This window comes from Mirounga angustirostris, unplaced genomic scaffold (genome assembly GCF_029215605.1).
Source record: "Mirounga angustirostris isolate CCGP_5_RB_7025 unplaced genomic scaffold, mMirAng1.0.hap1 SCAF_1, whole genome shotgun sequence".
In the NCBI taxonomy this organism is placed as follows: domain Eukaryota; kingdom Metazoa; phylum Chordata; class Mammalia; order Carnivora; family Phocidae; genus Mirounga; species Mirounga angustirostris.
Genome location: NW_026991709.1, coordinates 37,181,384 through 37,199,199, shown reverse-complemented (window position 1 = coordinate 37,199,199; position 17,816 = coordinate 37,181,384). Strand labels below are relative to the sequence as shown.

Below are 17,816 nucleotides of genomic sequence, written 5' to 3'. Positions count from 1 at the left end.
TTAAGGTGGTGGCAGTATACAATGGGATTTAGCTAATCCTTCTTAGGAAAATTGATAGAAAATCAAGACATTCCTTATGCATGAATAATCTCAGTTCCCTTATACAGTTCCCCCATTCTGAACTCTTACTTGACAAGTGTTTACCCACTGGCATTCATCTCAATACTTGTGACTTCCATTTTATTTTGTGAGGCCAGAAGGCCAGACATGAGTACAGAAGTCTAAGAGCACTTTCACTTAGGTTTATTAGTCTAGAAGATGTTCATCTCAGAGATTATCTCTGCATTGTAAGATGACATGCCATGGAACCATTCTGAAATTCCATATTGATTCTGTCTTCCACAGATAAAAGATTTGTGAGATAACAGAAAACACCAAGAGTTTTCTAAAGAACATTCACTTTTCTATTAAGATAAAACTTAAATGTTTTATGATGTAAATAGCAGCAAGGAGGATTTATTACATCAGAAATAAAGGACATAAATTACTTTTGTCCCCAGTCAAAATGATAGAACTGTGACAAGGAGGCACCTGGGTAGAACTCTTGAAGTACTTCAGCATGATGTTATATCCAGATTTTCATTGGAGAATAAATTATATGATATACTCTTCTCCAAAGGTATTGTAAAGTTATTACAAAACATAAGTTAACAATTGCTTGTGTATAACATGAGATGATTTTTAATGGAAAAATTTGTAATTCTTTTAAGTTTTCTCTTTTCTACATTTCCTAAACCTAAAGGTGTCTGAAGCTATTCTTACCAAGAAAATATACCTCAGAGACACCAGTGTACTAAGTATACATGGGCAGCAGAGTAGCTTTTTTGTTACTTGGTTTGAAGTAAATGTGCTATTTTATTTCGGACTACTGGGTATGGCAAGATCATCAGAAGGCACAGCTAACTTAATGATATCCTGAAACATGAAAAAATTAACTGACAGCCTAACTGAGGTCAGTTTTCTTACAGAGAAGTAAATTAAGCAAACAATTTCTCTTCAAGGAAAATTTTATTTCTTTTCTTTAAAGGCTTAATTCAATTTTTACTATTTCAAATAATGAAAGTGCTTTCCTTGAGCTTATATATTTTATGGCATTTTTATATTAAAGCAACTCAAACTGTACAAAAGTTTACCACTTTAAAATCTGACTCAATTAATAGTAAGAATTTTGTCAAAAGAAATAGTCAAGTACAAAACATTTTAAAACACATAATAATTTAAATATCTGAAGATTTTGGATCATCTTAAATGTTAACGAAAGAGAAGTTGTAAACTATGATAAATGTTACTGCTTAGGAAGAAAGTTTTTTCTGCTTTATGAAAATAGTGCTGAAAACAAACATGTAAGATCAATATAAACTTAGTTGGTTAATAAAAACTAATGCTACTAGGAGACTATATCTTACCTAATGCACTTATTGTTTGAAAGTGTTTAATGAATCAAAAACAGGACCAAAGAAGTCACCGAGACACAAAGATGACAGAACAGCACCACCTAGTTCTCTATATAAAAGTTTCCAAATACGCATGCATCTCTGACTTACTTGGGAAAACTGAATATATTCTCAAAATAAATCATTTAATATAAAACTACACTCTTGCAAATTATCACCTGCAACAGAGCATTTACTTGAACTGCTTTAATTTTAAAGTTTCCTTTAAAAGAAAAAGAAAGCAAAATTAAAGATAATGGTTTAGCTGAGGTTTTTTAGCTGTGCACTGTACTGTTTTCTGCAATCCAGATAAATAAATCTCTAAGTAGAATAACTGTACATGCTTGACCACCACCATTATGATTTCCAAAGTATGTATCATTTTTTTACCCTATCTAATATAAGATATATATCATCTACTCCAGGGACACCAATGGGCAATAAAAATAATATAAAAATGTCATACAATCTGTTAGAAATATGACATCATTTGCACGTTGAGGTCATCATTCAAAGTTAAATACTAAAAGAAATAATATAAAGATATCGAGAATATTTGTAGCCCATTCATGTCATTTTACATATTCTAACATTTCACATAATTGTATATAAAATTCACTTTATTTTTAAAGTCTTTAAGTGGTATTCTCTTCTACAGTTTTGTTTACCAGGTGATTCTTATTTCAGTCATATTCAAGGCAGTTTGAGCAGGAGGAAAGATTTCAATAACGTTGAATTGGAAGTCTCGAGAAGCACAGGTTTTAATCAGGCACAATGTGGTATTGTAATATAAGCAAGGGACGGAGTTTTAATATATATGACACAGTACAAGGAGCATTAAAAATGTTTTCCCTGAGGCATCAGCAGCTCTTTAAATGACTGTCGCTGGTAACATCAGAACTGCTCAAGCAGAACTTCAGCTCTAAAAAACTAAATATTGTTGCTTGTTACATAGATCCTTCTCACAGACCTCTTCTCCCCTACATTCCCTCTGCTGACCTGGTCATCTACTGTTCTGGCCCACTGAGCCTTTATGAAATTAAATGAATCATCCTCTTGAACAAATCAGTTAGCATAGAGCATGCTTGAATATTTCTTGTTCACTTGTCAGCTTCTTTCAAGTTGTATTAATAAAAAAAAAGAAAGAAACTGGAATCATACTGAGAATGTTTTCAGGATAAACGACTGGAGGAAATAAGAGCTCTTTAACCCAACCTTAAACAAAAAATCTGAAAAGCTCAGTGAAGTATTATAGTAGTGCTATTAAATCGGTGATTTCATATTTTCATTGATATATCCACATTCTGTAGCCATTGAAAACATGTCACTATAAAAATGGAATTTTTATTTCAGAAAATAAGCTAGGGTGTTTCATATTTTGGTTTATCCAGTGGCTCAGCTACTAGACTATAAGCTCCGTGAGGGCAGAAACTGTTTCGACCTTGTTCCCTTGTATATCTGGCATTTACAACACTGCCTTCAGGTAGGTATTTGTTGAAAAATGAATCAGTGCATGAGTAAGTTATGCTTGAGAAAACCAAAGGCTATGAAAAATAAAGCGATTAAAAAAATTTACACATGCACACATTAAATGCACAAAAAACCAAAGTTTAATTCAAAATCAAAAATTTATTTTCTAATAATAAAAAGGACTAATGGCATGAGCACTGGGTATTGTATGTAAGTGATGAATCACTGAATTCTACTCCTGAAACCAATATTATGCTGTATGTTAGCTAACTAGAATTTAAACAAAAATTTTAAAAGAGAAAAAATAAAATAACTAACAGCAATGATTTACTAATTTTTGAAGTTGATCTATGGATGTAATTTCATGAGAAAAGCATGTACGACCCAAGCTCAGGCTGATGACTACAAAATTAATTTATGAAACCCACTGACAGAGATAGAAAACTCTGAAATTTATGTATCCGAATAAAAATCTCTTTATATGTGTAAAAGTTTTAAATACTGAATAATGCATGGGTAAATATAAAAAATTAAATATTAGTAAAAGGTATTTTAAGAGCACATAGTTAATGCTACACTGTGTTACAAAATATCTTAAGGTGAAAAGTTGAAAAGAAATATGCCATTTCTGCAATCCTCAATCATCCATTAGATTCTTCTACAACGTATCACCAAAGAATGAATGTGGTTCCATTTCTTCAGTATACAGAAGAAACTAAGCTGCAAAAGTAACTTGCTTGGGGTGCCTGGGTGGCTCAGTCAGTTAAGCATCTGACTCTTGGTTTTGGCTTGGGTCATGATCTCAGGGTTGTGAGATCAAGCTCTGCATCGGGCTCATGCTGGGCATGGATCCTGCTTAATATTCTCTCTCTGCCCCTCCTTCTCCCCCTAAAAAAGAAGAAAGAAAAAGAAAGAAAGAAGAAAGAAAGAAAGAAAGAAAGAAAGAAAGAAAGAAAGAAAAAAAGAAAGAAAGAAAGAAAGAGAGAGAGAGAAAGAAAGAAAGAAAGGAAGAAAGAAAGAAAGGAAGAAAGAAAAGAGAAAGAGAAAAAAAGTAACTTGCTCAAAGTGTCTAAAATAGTGGCATGGCTTGGATGAGAACTGAGGTCTTTTGATTCCTACCATTCTGTCTTGCTGCTGCAGGACACATCCAAAACTCCAAGTCCGAAGTAGTCCAATGATATCTCCTCCCTCTACAGAAATAGAGAACCCTCACTACAAAAGAAAAGACACCCACCTGCCAGGCCAGCCTTACTACGGCTTCCACACTAACAGTAGTTTGGCATGGCAGCTGTTTGTGTTCTACTCAAGGATCGGGGCTGTATATTAGTTCCTCTTCCTCTATCACCAAGTTACTCCCATTCTCGCTTGGTACACCAAGATGATATGAAGGTCTTAGGGGGAAATATCCCTAATACCTGATCAAGTTTACTGTCAGCTTATAATAAGACCATCGTTAAATGCTAAAAAGATTGTCTTCCCAACTTGTCCACACCCATCCGTTGAATATATTGCTGTATTACAAAATATACTTTCATGCTGTCCTATCCATCAAGGATAATCTGTTCTGCTTTGTTGATACTCTGTACTTGTGTAGCCTGTAAAATTGGGTAAAGCAAAATGAAGATTTAAAGTAAATCTGACCTTACTGACCTCTACCAGATCTCTAAAACACCACGAACTCATCCCTGTATCAATACCTCTATCTTAGCTATTCCATGGAAGTGAAAAGATACAGAGAATTGAAGTTTCAAATACCATTAGTCTTACCTCACCTGTAGCATTTCTATGTTAAAAAAAAAAAAAATGTAAGCTAGTGGACATGAGACTATCGTCTATAAATTTTACTTGATCTTTAAAAATATATTTGTAATTGTTACTGAACACACAACTTCTTTTCACGCTAGTTAGCATCAAATCTTTCCATAAAGATGATGCACTTAGTGTAGTATTCTTTTGAAGAATATGATGGATATTGTTTTTAATTTTGTGACTCTGGACAAAAATGTTGTTCTGAAATGCTTTCCTTATCAAATATCAAATATCCTATATCAAAATAAAAATTCCCTTTCTGAGGGGGTCATTATGACAAAAACTGTTGAGAAATATGAAGGTGTTATTCTTCCTCACAATTTCCAGTGTTTCAGATACTACTAAGTGGTTCCGCATTAAAAAAATTACAATATGTCACTTCTAAACATAGATTTGTAAGAATATTCTCTATATAATGAAAATTCAGTAACATCTTAAAATATTTTTTCACCATAACAGTGAAATTGTCAACAAAAACTGCTTCTCAAACTACCTTCCCTTTTATTCACTAGGCTCTGCAAAGTCAGTCAGCAGGGGCTGAACAGAAGCCACATTAGAAGGTTATTCTTCTGCAGCTGTTGCATCATACTGACAGTCACACTTTAACATAAAGAATATTTTAGGTATTCACAGTAGCTATGGGAGAATATAATTCTTAATATCAACTCCATAAAGTGGCGATAACACTTAATATATTGAACTAGTTTAATCTACTTTGGATATTTATTTACTGAATGTGCATTTTACGTGATGATGATACGGTGATTTTGGCACCTGCCATCAGGTAAATCTTAAGTCAGCCTAGTTAATAATATTTTTTCAGATGCCCCAAATCATGAAACAGTCAAAAATCCAAAAGACATCAGGAAATTGATTTTTAAAAAATTTGAAGAAAAACTATATGACTTTCAAGAAAAGCTGCATTTCACTGGGACTTTCAAGAAAAAGCATTCTTAAAACACTTTATGTGGAAATAGAGTCACTACAAATTGTAGAAAGTCTTTTCTCCCTTGGTGTTCAGCTCCCAGTAACTATATTTAAATTCTCTTCAAAAAGCAGTTAATATTCCCATCTTACCTCCCACTGTCTTTCAAAATGCTAAAAGGGAGATAAATCAAATTCAACCACAGCAAACATGTGTCCTCAATTGCAGAAGTATGACTAAGCATTAAAAAAACAAAAAAACAAAAAACAAAATGAACCCCACAATATTTAGGATTTTCTTTAAAAGGCCTTTTAAATAAAATGGATGTAATCTCCCCAAGTTAAATTAAGCAAAATGCACCCTGAATCTGTATTTCAGAGACTACCCAGAGAAAGTCTACTCCACAGCTTGGCAATAACAAAAGCAGATCAGTAGCCACTGATAATCTGGCAGATCAAGGTCAGTTTGTAATTCCTCTTTGTTTATACATTTATCCGGAAATACCTGCTACTCTAAGTAAAACAATAAGATGATTTGGTTTCATGTTTACCCAAAGCCACCATCAGGAATATTTTGGGGGCTAGGGATAGAAATCTTTAGTAAGTAGAAAAAAGACAAGGATTTAGGAAGCCCAGAGAAATCAGGGAGATTCAGAGATCTGAGACAAATGTTTTCAGTGCAAATTTGAACGGCTTACCCTAACTGAAAGCAATGATTTCACATTTTTGTGAAGTATGTCATTATTTAGAATTGTTTGTATTTCTTAGTAGCCATTTTTTGGTCTTCTCCCTGTACATTAAATACAAATGAAAACTCATTGCAAATATTTATTCTATTCAGAATAGTGTATTGGCATTTTGGCAGTTATAACATAAATACTTAAATATTATTTGGATCCAATTAAAGAGATGTGTCAAGATTAAATGGATTGGAAGAGAACTAATCAATCAGTGGCATGAAAACATTATAAAAAGACACAGACCAGGCCTTAGATTAGGCACTTGAAATAAAATAAAGACTAAGACCCTGTACTCCAGGGGTTTATAGTCCAGTAGAGCAAACAGACAGATAAATACCAAACATTCAAAATGCTATAATAAAAATATGCAAAGGGGTTATATAGATCATAGCATAGACAAAATAAAATGCTTAGTTCTCTCATGAGCAAAGAAGACAGAAAACTTCAAATAATAAAGGGCAGGTGGCATTCTTTTGTCTACTTAAACAAACACATCAGATTTTGGTCAAAAATTTTCGTAATAAAAAACTCCAGTAGGTTCCTGGAGACTCGTTTTTTTAAGCTATCATTAATAATAATGTGGCTTGAAATATGCAGTTGTAAAATTAAAAAAATGGTTAGAATTGTCAGTACGTATCAGCTTTAAAAATGCTTTTTATTGCAATCGCCATAAATAAAAGAAAAGAAGTGTATTTACAAATTAAACTCAAATTTTCTGATGATATACTACACAGAGGAATACAAGCCAAAGGGTACAGTTAATATAAGTACACTCTCAAACTCAGGAAATGCAGGAAAATATCCTCCTTATAAATAATGAAATGTACTAAATGAGCCAATTCTTATAACCATCCTTCCAAAAATAAAAAGTCCTTATTAAAAAAAAAAAAAAAGTCTCTCTCTCTCTCTCCCTTCCTGTGTTGAGTTCAATGTCCCTATATACTTCCACAGTTGTCCAAATTGCATCCAAATCAAAAACTGAAAAAATCATGTCTCGGATTTGGCAGTGCACTGACATTTGGCAGCCCATGTGATTGCAGGCAATTAATACTATCTAAAAATCTATAGCCTCAAATAATAACCAGCATAACTTCGAGATCCCACCATAGCAAATGTGTTAATGGGCTAGTTAGGGAATAGAGTATTGATTTAGGAACAATTTTTGATTCTTGTTTTGGGAGAGTGAAAGGAACAATCCCTATTCAAGATAAGGGATACACATTTTCACTCATTATTTTATTTCATTCCCAGGGCAAAGAACTATTTAGAAATAACAGATACTGTATTATGTATCACAATGGTGAATTTCATTCTGCCTTGGCAGGGTAACTAGTAAGCGTAGAATGTAACCGTTTGCTATACTGGAGTCCTAGATATATAATTGCCTTCAGAAACATCCTTCTCTGAATACCACCTACACATTAATACATGACAGTGAACTTACAGCCAGACCCCTGTTCTATCCCACATGATCCTTGAAAAGGCTTTGAAATGAGGACACGTGCATAATTAAGGCACACTGAATATCACAGTACATGTAACAAACTAGAGTATTATGAATCCTTAGGGGAACCTCATAGAACTAATACATTTTCTAAAGAAAGCTGCACATGAGTAAAGAGAGCCTAAAATGCTAATTAGATCCTCTCAGTGAAAGCTATAGAAAAGTTGATTCTTGAATCCTGAAGTTGGGCACAGAATGGAACATTTGTATACAGAAAGACTGAAGAGGGGGAAAAAAGAATTTGACATAAAAGCCCCTCAATAGATGATTTACACAATTCATGAGAAAATAAATAATGCAAAATAAAAATATAACAGCGGGAGAATTCCAAACCTCCTGAAAGGGTTAAGTATGAGAACTGATTTCGTATTAGAAAGGGATTATGTAACAACAGAGGGAAATACTCAGACTAGCATATGCTAATTTAGTCAGCTTTGCCAGGCGTTTCTGTGTGCGTTTGGCTGGCTGACTCACATTCCTTCCCTCTTCTTTTTGCCATTTTTATTATGAAAGTAAGGAGGTTGAACTCTCACAAAATGCAATAATAGCAATAACAAAAACAAGTAAAAACACACTGTATGTGTATTATCCTTGCTAAAACATTGGGGTATGCGTCCTGCAGGTTGAAAGGAAAAATCACTCAATCTGTATGTATTCAGCATATAGGCTTTAGCAAAACTCCCTTTCTTGAACCATTCTTCATTCCCCGTTAATTACTTTTAATAGGTCTTTCAGGTTAGTAGCATGGTCGGACTGGGGGGATATTACATTCCTGGAGAGTGCAAAGGAAGCTGAGTTGCTAGTGAGACCTCAACACATAAAATAGACAGCAGTAAAGGAGTGACAATTAAATAACAAGCTTTTGTACATTTTTTATTTGCTTTTAAATACAAATATTCCAATCGTCTCTCATTTCAACCTAAATCTACTACTTAAGATTGGAAAGCAGGGGGCATATAGATATGAGAATAAATGGAAGATATAGGCATCATGGGTGTTTTCCCCCGGGGGGATATAGGACAAGCTAATGTAAAACATGAATTCATTAAGAGAGTAAAAATGTATTTTACACACTATAAATTTTAGTTTGGGATGTTTAAGTAAACCTTAAGGGAGTCACTTGCATTTTTAAAGGCAAACACTTTTAGCGAAGAAGCCAAAAATATTTCTTTATAAGAACAAATTAATTGGTTTTATAAATTACACTGGATCAATATAACAGCTATACACTTAGCAGTTGGCAGCACACCCTTGTCGGGAAAGGTGCTTTCTCACTGCGTTCCCAAAGATGACTTTAGATAAACAATGAATGCAGCGTTCCTGTAAATTAACCATCATCAAATACATAAAATTGTTAGGGGATCAGTTTGACCAATAAAAGGACTGTTGTTTTCTTAATGTGAAGTGATTTGCACTATTTGATCATACTTAGTTTTAAGTATGATTCCTTATTTTTATTTTCTAAATAATCCCTAATGACCTCAGCATCTAGCCCCCAGAATAACTGTTTGTGACTAAAATGGGGTTTCCCATTCAGCATTCAAATGGCTGAAATTAAAGATTCAAGTAAAAACTATTTGCTGACTTAGAAAGAGTTATCCCAAATGGGTTGAATGATGACTGTCTTAATATTTACTTCAAAGACCTCTAAAATCGAATGTGAATAATTAATAGCAAGCTCTGTCCAAGGCAGATCCCCTTACAACCTCAGTCCTGTGTCTACTCAGGTGGCGGGAGGGTCTCATCACTCAGTTTCATAAGCACAAAAAAAGATTCAGAATAAATGCTCAGCTCTATCGCAAATTCAGAAATTGTAAATCTTGCTTGTGTGTTTTTAAGTGGAAATGTTAATCATTGTTAAAGCCTAAGAAAATTTATTCAAAAATACACTTTTTAACCCTCATAAAAAGGGTAAAAGAAAACAATTGAGTGCAAATAAAATAAACTCTTGCCTCTTCCTCACACCTCATCCCTGAGAGCCCCAAAGTCTGATTACTTACCAAATTATAAAGATAACCTTCAGTCCTAAAAATAACTGTACACTTTAAACTTGTATATATGTGTATATAGAGAGATGAATGATTGAGGGATATTTCCTTTCTCAAAAATTATATCTCTGATATTGACATTAATATTTAACTGATACCTAATTAAGCAGAATATTTCGTTTGCTAATTTTTAAACATACTACATACTTCTAAAATGATAACAATTTTATATCTGTTTAAAGAAGCCCACTGAGCACATTAACAGAACCAACTGGGCTCATTTCTTGAGTAAAAATCAATATGCATAATATGTTCAATTATGTTTTCTCTAGCACATGGAATAAAAATAAACAAAGCTACATTAATTTCTATAATCTGATATGCTTCCCTGATAGGCTGCCTATAACAATTGGTCAAGAACTATCACTTTTATTAAGGGACCTATTTGGTGCTTTTGCCTGTTATAAATAATATTGTTCAGAGAGGAAATATTCTCTACTGATTTGATGTTAACACAAATTCCACTTCATGGAGCTAAACTACATGAACATACACTGAACAGGTAATTTCTATTTCTTTTAAAACTACTGTATCCTCATAATACAAGAAATGCCCTAATAATAATAATAATAACTCACAACAACAACAACAAAGGACTGATTCCTTACTCACTAAAAGAAGAGGATAACAGAATATTTCCTAGCCCAGTATTTATTAGGTCCAACACATGTAAACAATTGCATAGAAATCCTATTTTTAACTTCGCTATTTATCTTCATGAAACTGGCCCGTGTCCCTGATAGTTTGCAAGAAAAGAAACTCTTCACCATGTGTCTGATGAGAGCATTGATAATTTTATTAGGATTTATTTATTACATTAATCTCCAAACAAAATATGTATTCATTCTTTCTTATGCTTTGTCATGAGCTCACATGATTAGAAATACTGTCTGGGTTATTTCTGGTTATAAAAAACTGAAGGATGGTTCACGTCTACTGCAAGCTATGAAAAGACTTCCCATTTCACTCTTGCCACATGACGGCTTTCCTGTGCGTTCGCCAGCCGCTGCAGAGCACATTAGGCCTGAGATGCCATGTGCATCATCACACAGCAGGGGGCTTCAGCAGCCACAGCTCTAGGTTAATCCTCACCCACCTTTTTACACAAGGAATTTGCAGAAGATGCCTTTCTTTGATACTACAAAACTGCACTCCAAAAATGCTTGACATTTTCAAATAAAATGTTGGCAATGAACTTGTCCTTTTAAATATTTTAGGTTAAATCAGTAAATTTAAATCATGCCCTTCCTTTTTTCATGAAATGAATTGGTGATCTGATCTAGTGCAAAATATTGGGGATTTGAAATCAAGGGAAAATAAAAAGAAATGGGTAGGGAAATGTCATGGCAAGAACAACTGATCAGATTGTATTCATTTAAAGATGTATACCAAAAGCCATTGCTATATACTTTCCTATAGGAAAACTGTTTCCTAAACCAATACAGCCTACAAAATGTTATAATTAACTCTTGTGGCATTATTTGACAAAGTTTAAGTGTTGACATATTATGAAGAGAGGCAACTATTTAATTCCATCAGAACTAATTAGGACATACCTATTATTCAATCCAACACCATTTATTATGCATCCACTAAATTAAGAATAAGAAGATTGCACAGATAACAAAGGCTCAGGGCTTGCCCTCAGGAAGCTTAAGCTTAACATTGTGTGCTAGAGCTGTTCTAAGAGGGTAAACAGTAAACCAGGTAAACTAATATCTGCCACAAAGAACTCTAACTTCAGCTTCTGAGTTCAGCTTCCTCAGTTTGTGATTTCCTTCTCACTGATTCCTCAACCTACTCAGCCAGCTGTCACACCATGGGTGATTTTGCCAAGGATGTTTAACGAGTCTATTAAAATAAGGACTCTTTCTCAATAAATCTCATGGAACACACATCAGCATTATCAAAGAAAACATCAATATGATAGGTCTATTTATATTATTACTGTACTCCAAATTCTTCATAATAAATAAACCTTACTTGTCTCAATCATCTGATACCCCATTGATTTCTTTTCAAAGAAAATTGATATTATTCGATGCTGATTTTAGGTCACTTTAAAATGCATGATTCAGTTTTTGTCTTCCAGCATTTTTGCACTTCCATTTGCTAAGAAATTCAAGTAATTTTTTCTTTAAAAAAATGGCATCTACTATTTAAATGCGGGGCAAATAGTTCTCAAGTATCTGATCTTCCAGTGAAGGCAGAAAGAGGTCTTTCAACTGATGCTTACTTTTGTCCTATTATGCTCCCATGGTTCTAATAGTGGTAGAAATGGGGAAAAGACAATGAAGTAAGCTTCCACATCTTGATAGAAAATTAGTCCAGAAACTCCTCATATTTGCAGGGAGATTTTCTTAATTACTAAGTGTCTGGGGTTTGACTGTTTAAATCATAGTCACTGGCTCTTATGTACAGATTCTACTTTTCAAAGTTTCAGCTGTTAATCAATAAAGGGAGGAATGCAGGAACTGCATTCAGCATAAGAAATGAGCTTGACAAGACTAAGGTTATTACATGTAGAAGGACATGAATGGGAGAGATGTGCTTTTAGGTAGTATTAAGTTATCGTATTTTATTAAGTGTATGTAGGTGTATTTTGTACTTTATAATGTACTTTCTAAAAATGTAAGGGGAGGTTCATGTAACACACTGAGGCTAGTAATATGTATGTCCAATTGACCTTCAATTTGAAAGTCTTTCTTTCCAAATATAATAATTCATTTTCCAAAATGTCTCATGGAAAACAAAACAAGACAAAACCAAACCAAACCCTAAAGTCCCAGTATTTGTGTTGGATGGGTTTTTCTGTAAGACCAACTCTAAAAAGGAAACAAAGTTCTCAACAAAATCTCTATGCATGTCTATTTTCTGGTTATATTTTGTCCTTTCTTTTTTGCCCTTTCTAGGACTCTTTTCTTGTGCTAAACAAGACAGTCTCCATCTTTGCAGTGCCCCCTCAGGCATGGAAAGGGGATACAGCTTCAGCCAGGGTTAGCAATTGAACTGGATCTACTCTGTAACCAAGAGAGGTTTTAGTTACAGGTGGTAAGCTTTTGCACGCCTCCTTCTAAAGAAATTCATTTCTCTAAACTGTTCCCTACCCTTAATCCAGATTTTTCCTCTGTCTATGATGGAGGAAAATAAGAAAGGATGCCCCATAAAGTAACACTGAAGCAAATTTTGTTATCTAAGTAGTCTACATTCCAAGTTGTGCTTTGGTCAGAAATATGTTTATTTTCCATCTAATGATCCATTTCCATTTCCTAAGAATCCGTTGAAGACAAGTTGGTAGATTTGTAGAATAGAACTATTTAAGACTTTTTTTTTTTTTACTTATTTTATCAGTGACTTGATTCTCACCACTGGTTCATTAACTCTATATTAACAAGCCAAAAGGTTGGCTTTGCTTCCCAGAAAAAGCAAAATATTGGTGACAAGGTAAAACACAGAGAAGATACGTTATCAAATGAGTCTTCTTGTCTAAAATAAGGCATAGTGCAAGAAAGGGGATAATAATACAAAGGATAAATAAATTGATTAGTATTACTTAAATGACAGAATACCACCATAGTTCTGATAAAGTTAAAAATGAGAAGCTGTAGACTGCCCATAGCATCTGCCTAGTCATAACTACCGGCAGGCAGAACAGACTCCTTCTAGCCAAAATCAGTTGCTCACTAGTTCCCCCTGCACCCTTCCCCTCCTGCACATAGGAAGGAAAGACCTGCTAAGTATTTAATCTGTGTCCAGGAAATAAAGCTTTCATTTTACAACCTAACCAAGTCCTAATAAAACAGTAGGGTGGTGGAAGAAACACAAACCTGGACCCTGAAGCAATGTTTTTAGCCAAGAGTAAGACAAGGAAGGCATGAGCAATTTGAGCAGGAACTGACAATATCAATAAAGTGTGATGTGTCTGTGGAACAGTGTTTGATAAATATCAAGCAGCCATAAACATGAGAAGACAATCCAGTGGTGCTCTGCGCCCCCCCCCCATAGTTTTTTGTTTTGTTTTGTTTTGTTTTCTTTTTCTTTAAATCCTCTTCTCTCCTTTGGTGTATTAATATGGCCTGATCTAGGATGCTCATAAGTACCCAGACATTGCTGGGCTGCTGCTCTTTCCCTGGTTGCTGTATAGGACGCTTATTTATTTATATGTTTGGACCTGATGCTGGTGCTGCTGTTGGTTGCAGTGGTGCATTTTCTCTGGCATACCCACACCCCTTTCACCACCACCCCTAGTCTGCTGTGAAAAGCAGCACTTTCTTAATAATTGGTTTACATACTTAATAAAAGAGATCCATGCCCTTAATAAAAGAGAATGCAGCTGATGGAATCTCTCCGGGTAGAGAAAGAGTAAATCCTCCTCCAGGTTGAGAGAGAATGAGACAGCAGCAGACAGTTATTTTGCAGCGCACTGAATAGACAATTCACGGGAAATGTTGAAGGCAGAGAGGAGGCGACCCCCAAGTGCAGTCCATTGCCCAGATGCTCTATAATAAATAATCTTCTCACACCAGCCCAGCAGTGAGTGCAATGACGTGCCGGGGCCAGCACACACAGATTGGCAGGGAAAACACATCCAGCAGTGTCGAATTTTCATCGCAATCACCAAATTAACTGATTTTCCCACATCACACTCCCACTACCCGGCATGGAGTGCGCGCGCGCACACACACACACACACAGACACGCGCGCGCGCGCCAGTGCGCGCGCACACACACACACACAGACACACACACGCAGAGCTGAGAAATGCAAGTTACTGAGAGGCGAAATCGGGTATCTAGAAGCACGTTTCAGCATGGATTAGAAACCTAAGTAATGTGTCAGCCACCCGAGGTTACTTGTGAGAGGGTGGGGGAGTGAACTGTAGGAAATGGGACGAGGCAGCGTAAGCAGGAAGAAGGCTGTCTGCCTTCTCAGGGATTCTGGCACATGACATATCTGAAATTTACATCCAACATAAAACACACAAAATATTGTAAGAAATATCTCTGCAAGGTCAGTTAGTTAATTCAGAAAAATTCTGTCCACTATCTCTTCTTTCACATTCACAAATATGCATAAATAAAATATGTCCCAGTCTATATCCTGGAGGATAGGAGACAGGATGTATTCCAAGAACTTGCTGAAAGATGGTTCACTGACCTCATTTAAATCCTCCAAAGGCCGATTGGGTTTTGCACGCCTGTGGGTCTACTTGTGTCTTACTTCAAGATTCCTTTTACCCAGGGACAAATACATTTGATCAACTTATCTTTCTCACAAGTACAGAAATGATGACAGAGGGGTTAGAGGTGGGCAAAGATTTATCAAGAAATCAAGAGTCACCTAGCTTTAAAAATCCTAACGACCATCATTTCACATTCATCCTTCCTGTATCTCACGCTCAAGACGCATCCCTATATTACTACTCTCTTAAAAGCAACAATTTTCTGCCTTACAGCCCCTGCCCACCCAGCCCTAGCATGCCGCCCCTGCCTCCACCACCACCCAAAGTGTGCTCTCCTCATGCACTCCTTCTCTATACATTGCCATTCATTTCATAACCAGCGTCGTCCTCCCATTCCACACAGACCCCTCCTCCCTCCTCCAAAAGAGAGGGTCTGAGGAAAAGTGCACCCCAGTTCCCTAGCCACTCCGCATCCAAACCCAGTGATTTGCATAATAACAGCGTTTTGTGCGGTTTCCCTCCACTGCGGTCGCAGGGGTTCTTACATTTCACGTGAAAGGATAATATTAATTACGAAAAGAAGCGGCAGAGAGCAGAGCGGATGGAGAGGTAGGGAATCCAAGCGAAAACCCCTTAGCAGTAAAGTAACTGCTTAGGTGCATATATTTCTTTGCTTAACGAAAAAGAAAAAAAAGAAAGAAAGAAAGAAAGACAAGCAAAAGAATAGAAAACCACACAGACTGATTAATAAAAAACAGGTTTGTTGATAAAGTGTTTTGGGGTCTTTAAATTTTTCCCTTCCCCTTTCCCTTTTTTTTATTTCTTGATTTATTCTTTTTCTCTTCCCCCCCTTTTTTCTTTCTCCCTCTCTCTCTTTTCTTTCCTTCTTTCTTTTCTTTCTTTCTTTTTTTTTTCTCTTTTTAAATCCCAGACACAGTCTCCTCTCTCTTCTTAGGTGAATGACACGTCTCACAACACATTTCCCCCCCGGGGATGTTATTGCAATGCACACGGTGCCGCTGCTGCTGTTCTCGCCGTCTCGGTAGCTCGCTCCCAGGCTCTCACTCACTTTTTAAAGATACACGGATATGATGATGGTGGGAAAAGGGGAAAGAGAAAGGCGACCCGAAAAGGGGGAGGTTAGACAGATGACAAGGATGGAGAGGGTCGGTCAGGAGCGTGATGTGGGAGGTGGCTGGTGGGGGTTGGTGGGAGGGTATAATATTCAGAGAAGGCACAAGTTGCCAGCCAAAAGGCGTGGGAGGTGGGGGGGGTGGCTGGCGGGGACTGAGAGTGAGAGATGTAGGAGGCTCAGGTGAATGAAAAGGCGAAAGGTGCCGCGTAAAGGGGCTGACTGCTGGGAGAGCAAGGCTGAGCCAGCGCTAGAGATTCGAGGGGCTGGAGCAAACTGCCACTGCCCCCTGCCGCACCGGGGAGTAGGGGGAGGGGGTGGAAATCGCCGGGGACTGGGGAACTGAAAGGGGAGAGTGGAAATATGGGGTGGAGTGGGGATGATGGGGAATGGGCGTGAAGTTGATGCTCCCCGCGGCGGGGCGGGGATTACCTTGTAGCAGGAGCCCGCAGACGCTGTAGAAACGGAGAACGGCGCTGCGTTTCCAAATCATGGTCCCTTCTCTAATGGGTTAGGGAAGGAACGAGGGGGCAAGGAGATGCTGGTGCGTGGGACACCAGAGTGCAGGGCTCCGCCGGTGTCCTCCCGGAGCCTGCTGGACCCACCGTCCCCGCCGCTGCGGTGTTCGAACCCTCGGACCTGGATTGGAGGCAGCAGAAGCGGTAGCTGCGAAGCACCCGCAGAATGGGGTTTCGGTGAGCGAAATAGTTTCTTCTCCTCCTCCTGCCTGTGGTGCAGCCGCGACAGCCCGTCAGCCAGGCACGGGTTCGGAGCTTGCCTTCCTCTCGGCGCGCACAGCAAGTCCCAGAGCCCGCCGGGGCTGCCCGAGCAGGTGGTGCAGGGATGCCGGGGTGTTGGAAAAGGTGCGGGCGAGGGCTGCAAGGAGTGGGTAGGTCACGGAAGGGAGGGGCGGGGGCAGAGGGGGAGCAAGCAAGCAGCAGCCGCCGCTCGTGCTCAGGGTGTCTCGGGGTCCTGGGAGGGGAGGTGGCAGCGGTAGAAGCAGCGGTTGTGGCGGCAGCGGCGACGGCGGCGGCTCCCGGTTGCTCGGGCTGCAGCAGCAGGAGAGGCACCGGCGGCGGCGGCAGCGGCGGCGGCGGCGGCGGCGGCGGCGGCAGCGGCGGCGGCGGTGGCGGCAGCTCTACAGAGCTCCAGACACAAGGGCAAGCTCAGCGCGGCGGTGGCCCCGCCCCCACCCTGGCCAGGGACAGACACCGCCCCCTGGCCAATGGAAACACACCCGCCTACCAGGCCTGGCCAATGAGAGAAAGGGATGGGTGGAGACAAACGCCGGGAAAAACAAACAGGTTTCTCAAGGACCCTTCGGGCAGAAAGAACTGAAGCCCCCATTCACACAGCCCTCAGCGGGTCTTACCTCCTTAGAGACGTCTCGCCCTAACTTAACAGAGGAGACGCCCGCCTTCATTAATCCGTGTCTTGCACTCAGGAATGGTTCAGCCAATCGTCACCGCGAGGGGGCGGGGTTAGCCTTGTCCCCAGCAGATTCTGGAATGTGTGGTGCCTGGGCCAGGTCCTGGGTGCGAAGTTCTTGTGCGCATTTGGACTCCTAGAGCAG

The 17,816-nt window shown here is 38.1% G+C and overlaps 1 protein-coding gene across 1 annotated transcript in view; it reads right to left on the bottom strand.

Moving 5' to 3' along the window:
- The window catches only part of CADM2 (cell adhesion molecule 2), a 1,086,372-nt gene extending 1,068,997 nt beyond the window's left edge, over positions 1-17,375 (bottom strand). The window contains exon 1 of the mRNA XM_064580279.1: positions 16,676-17,375. Within this exon, the coding sequence (XP_064436349.1) occupies positions 16,676-16,736 (61 nt within the window). The 5' untranslated portion in view covers positions 16,737-17,375. The remainder of the gene's footprint in view (positions 1-16,675) is intronic.
- Between the last annotated feature and the right edge of the window lie 441 nt (positions 17,376-17,816).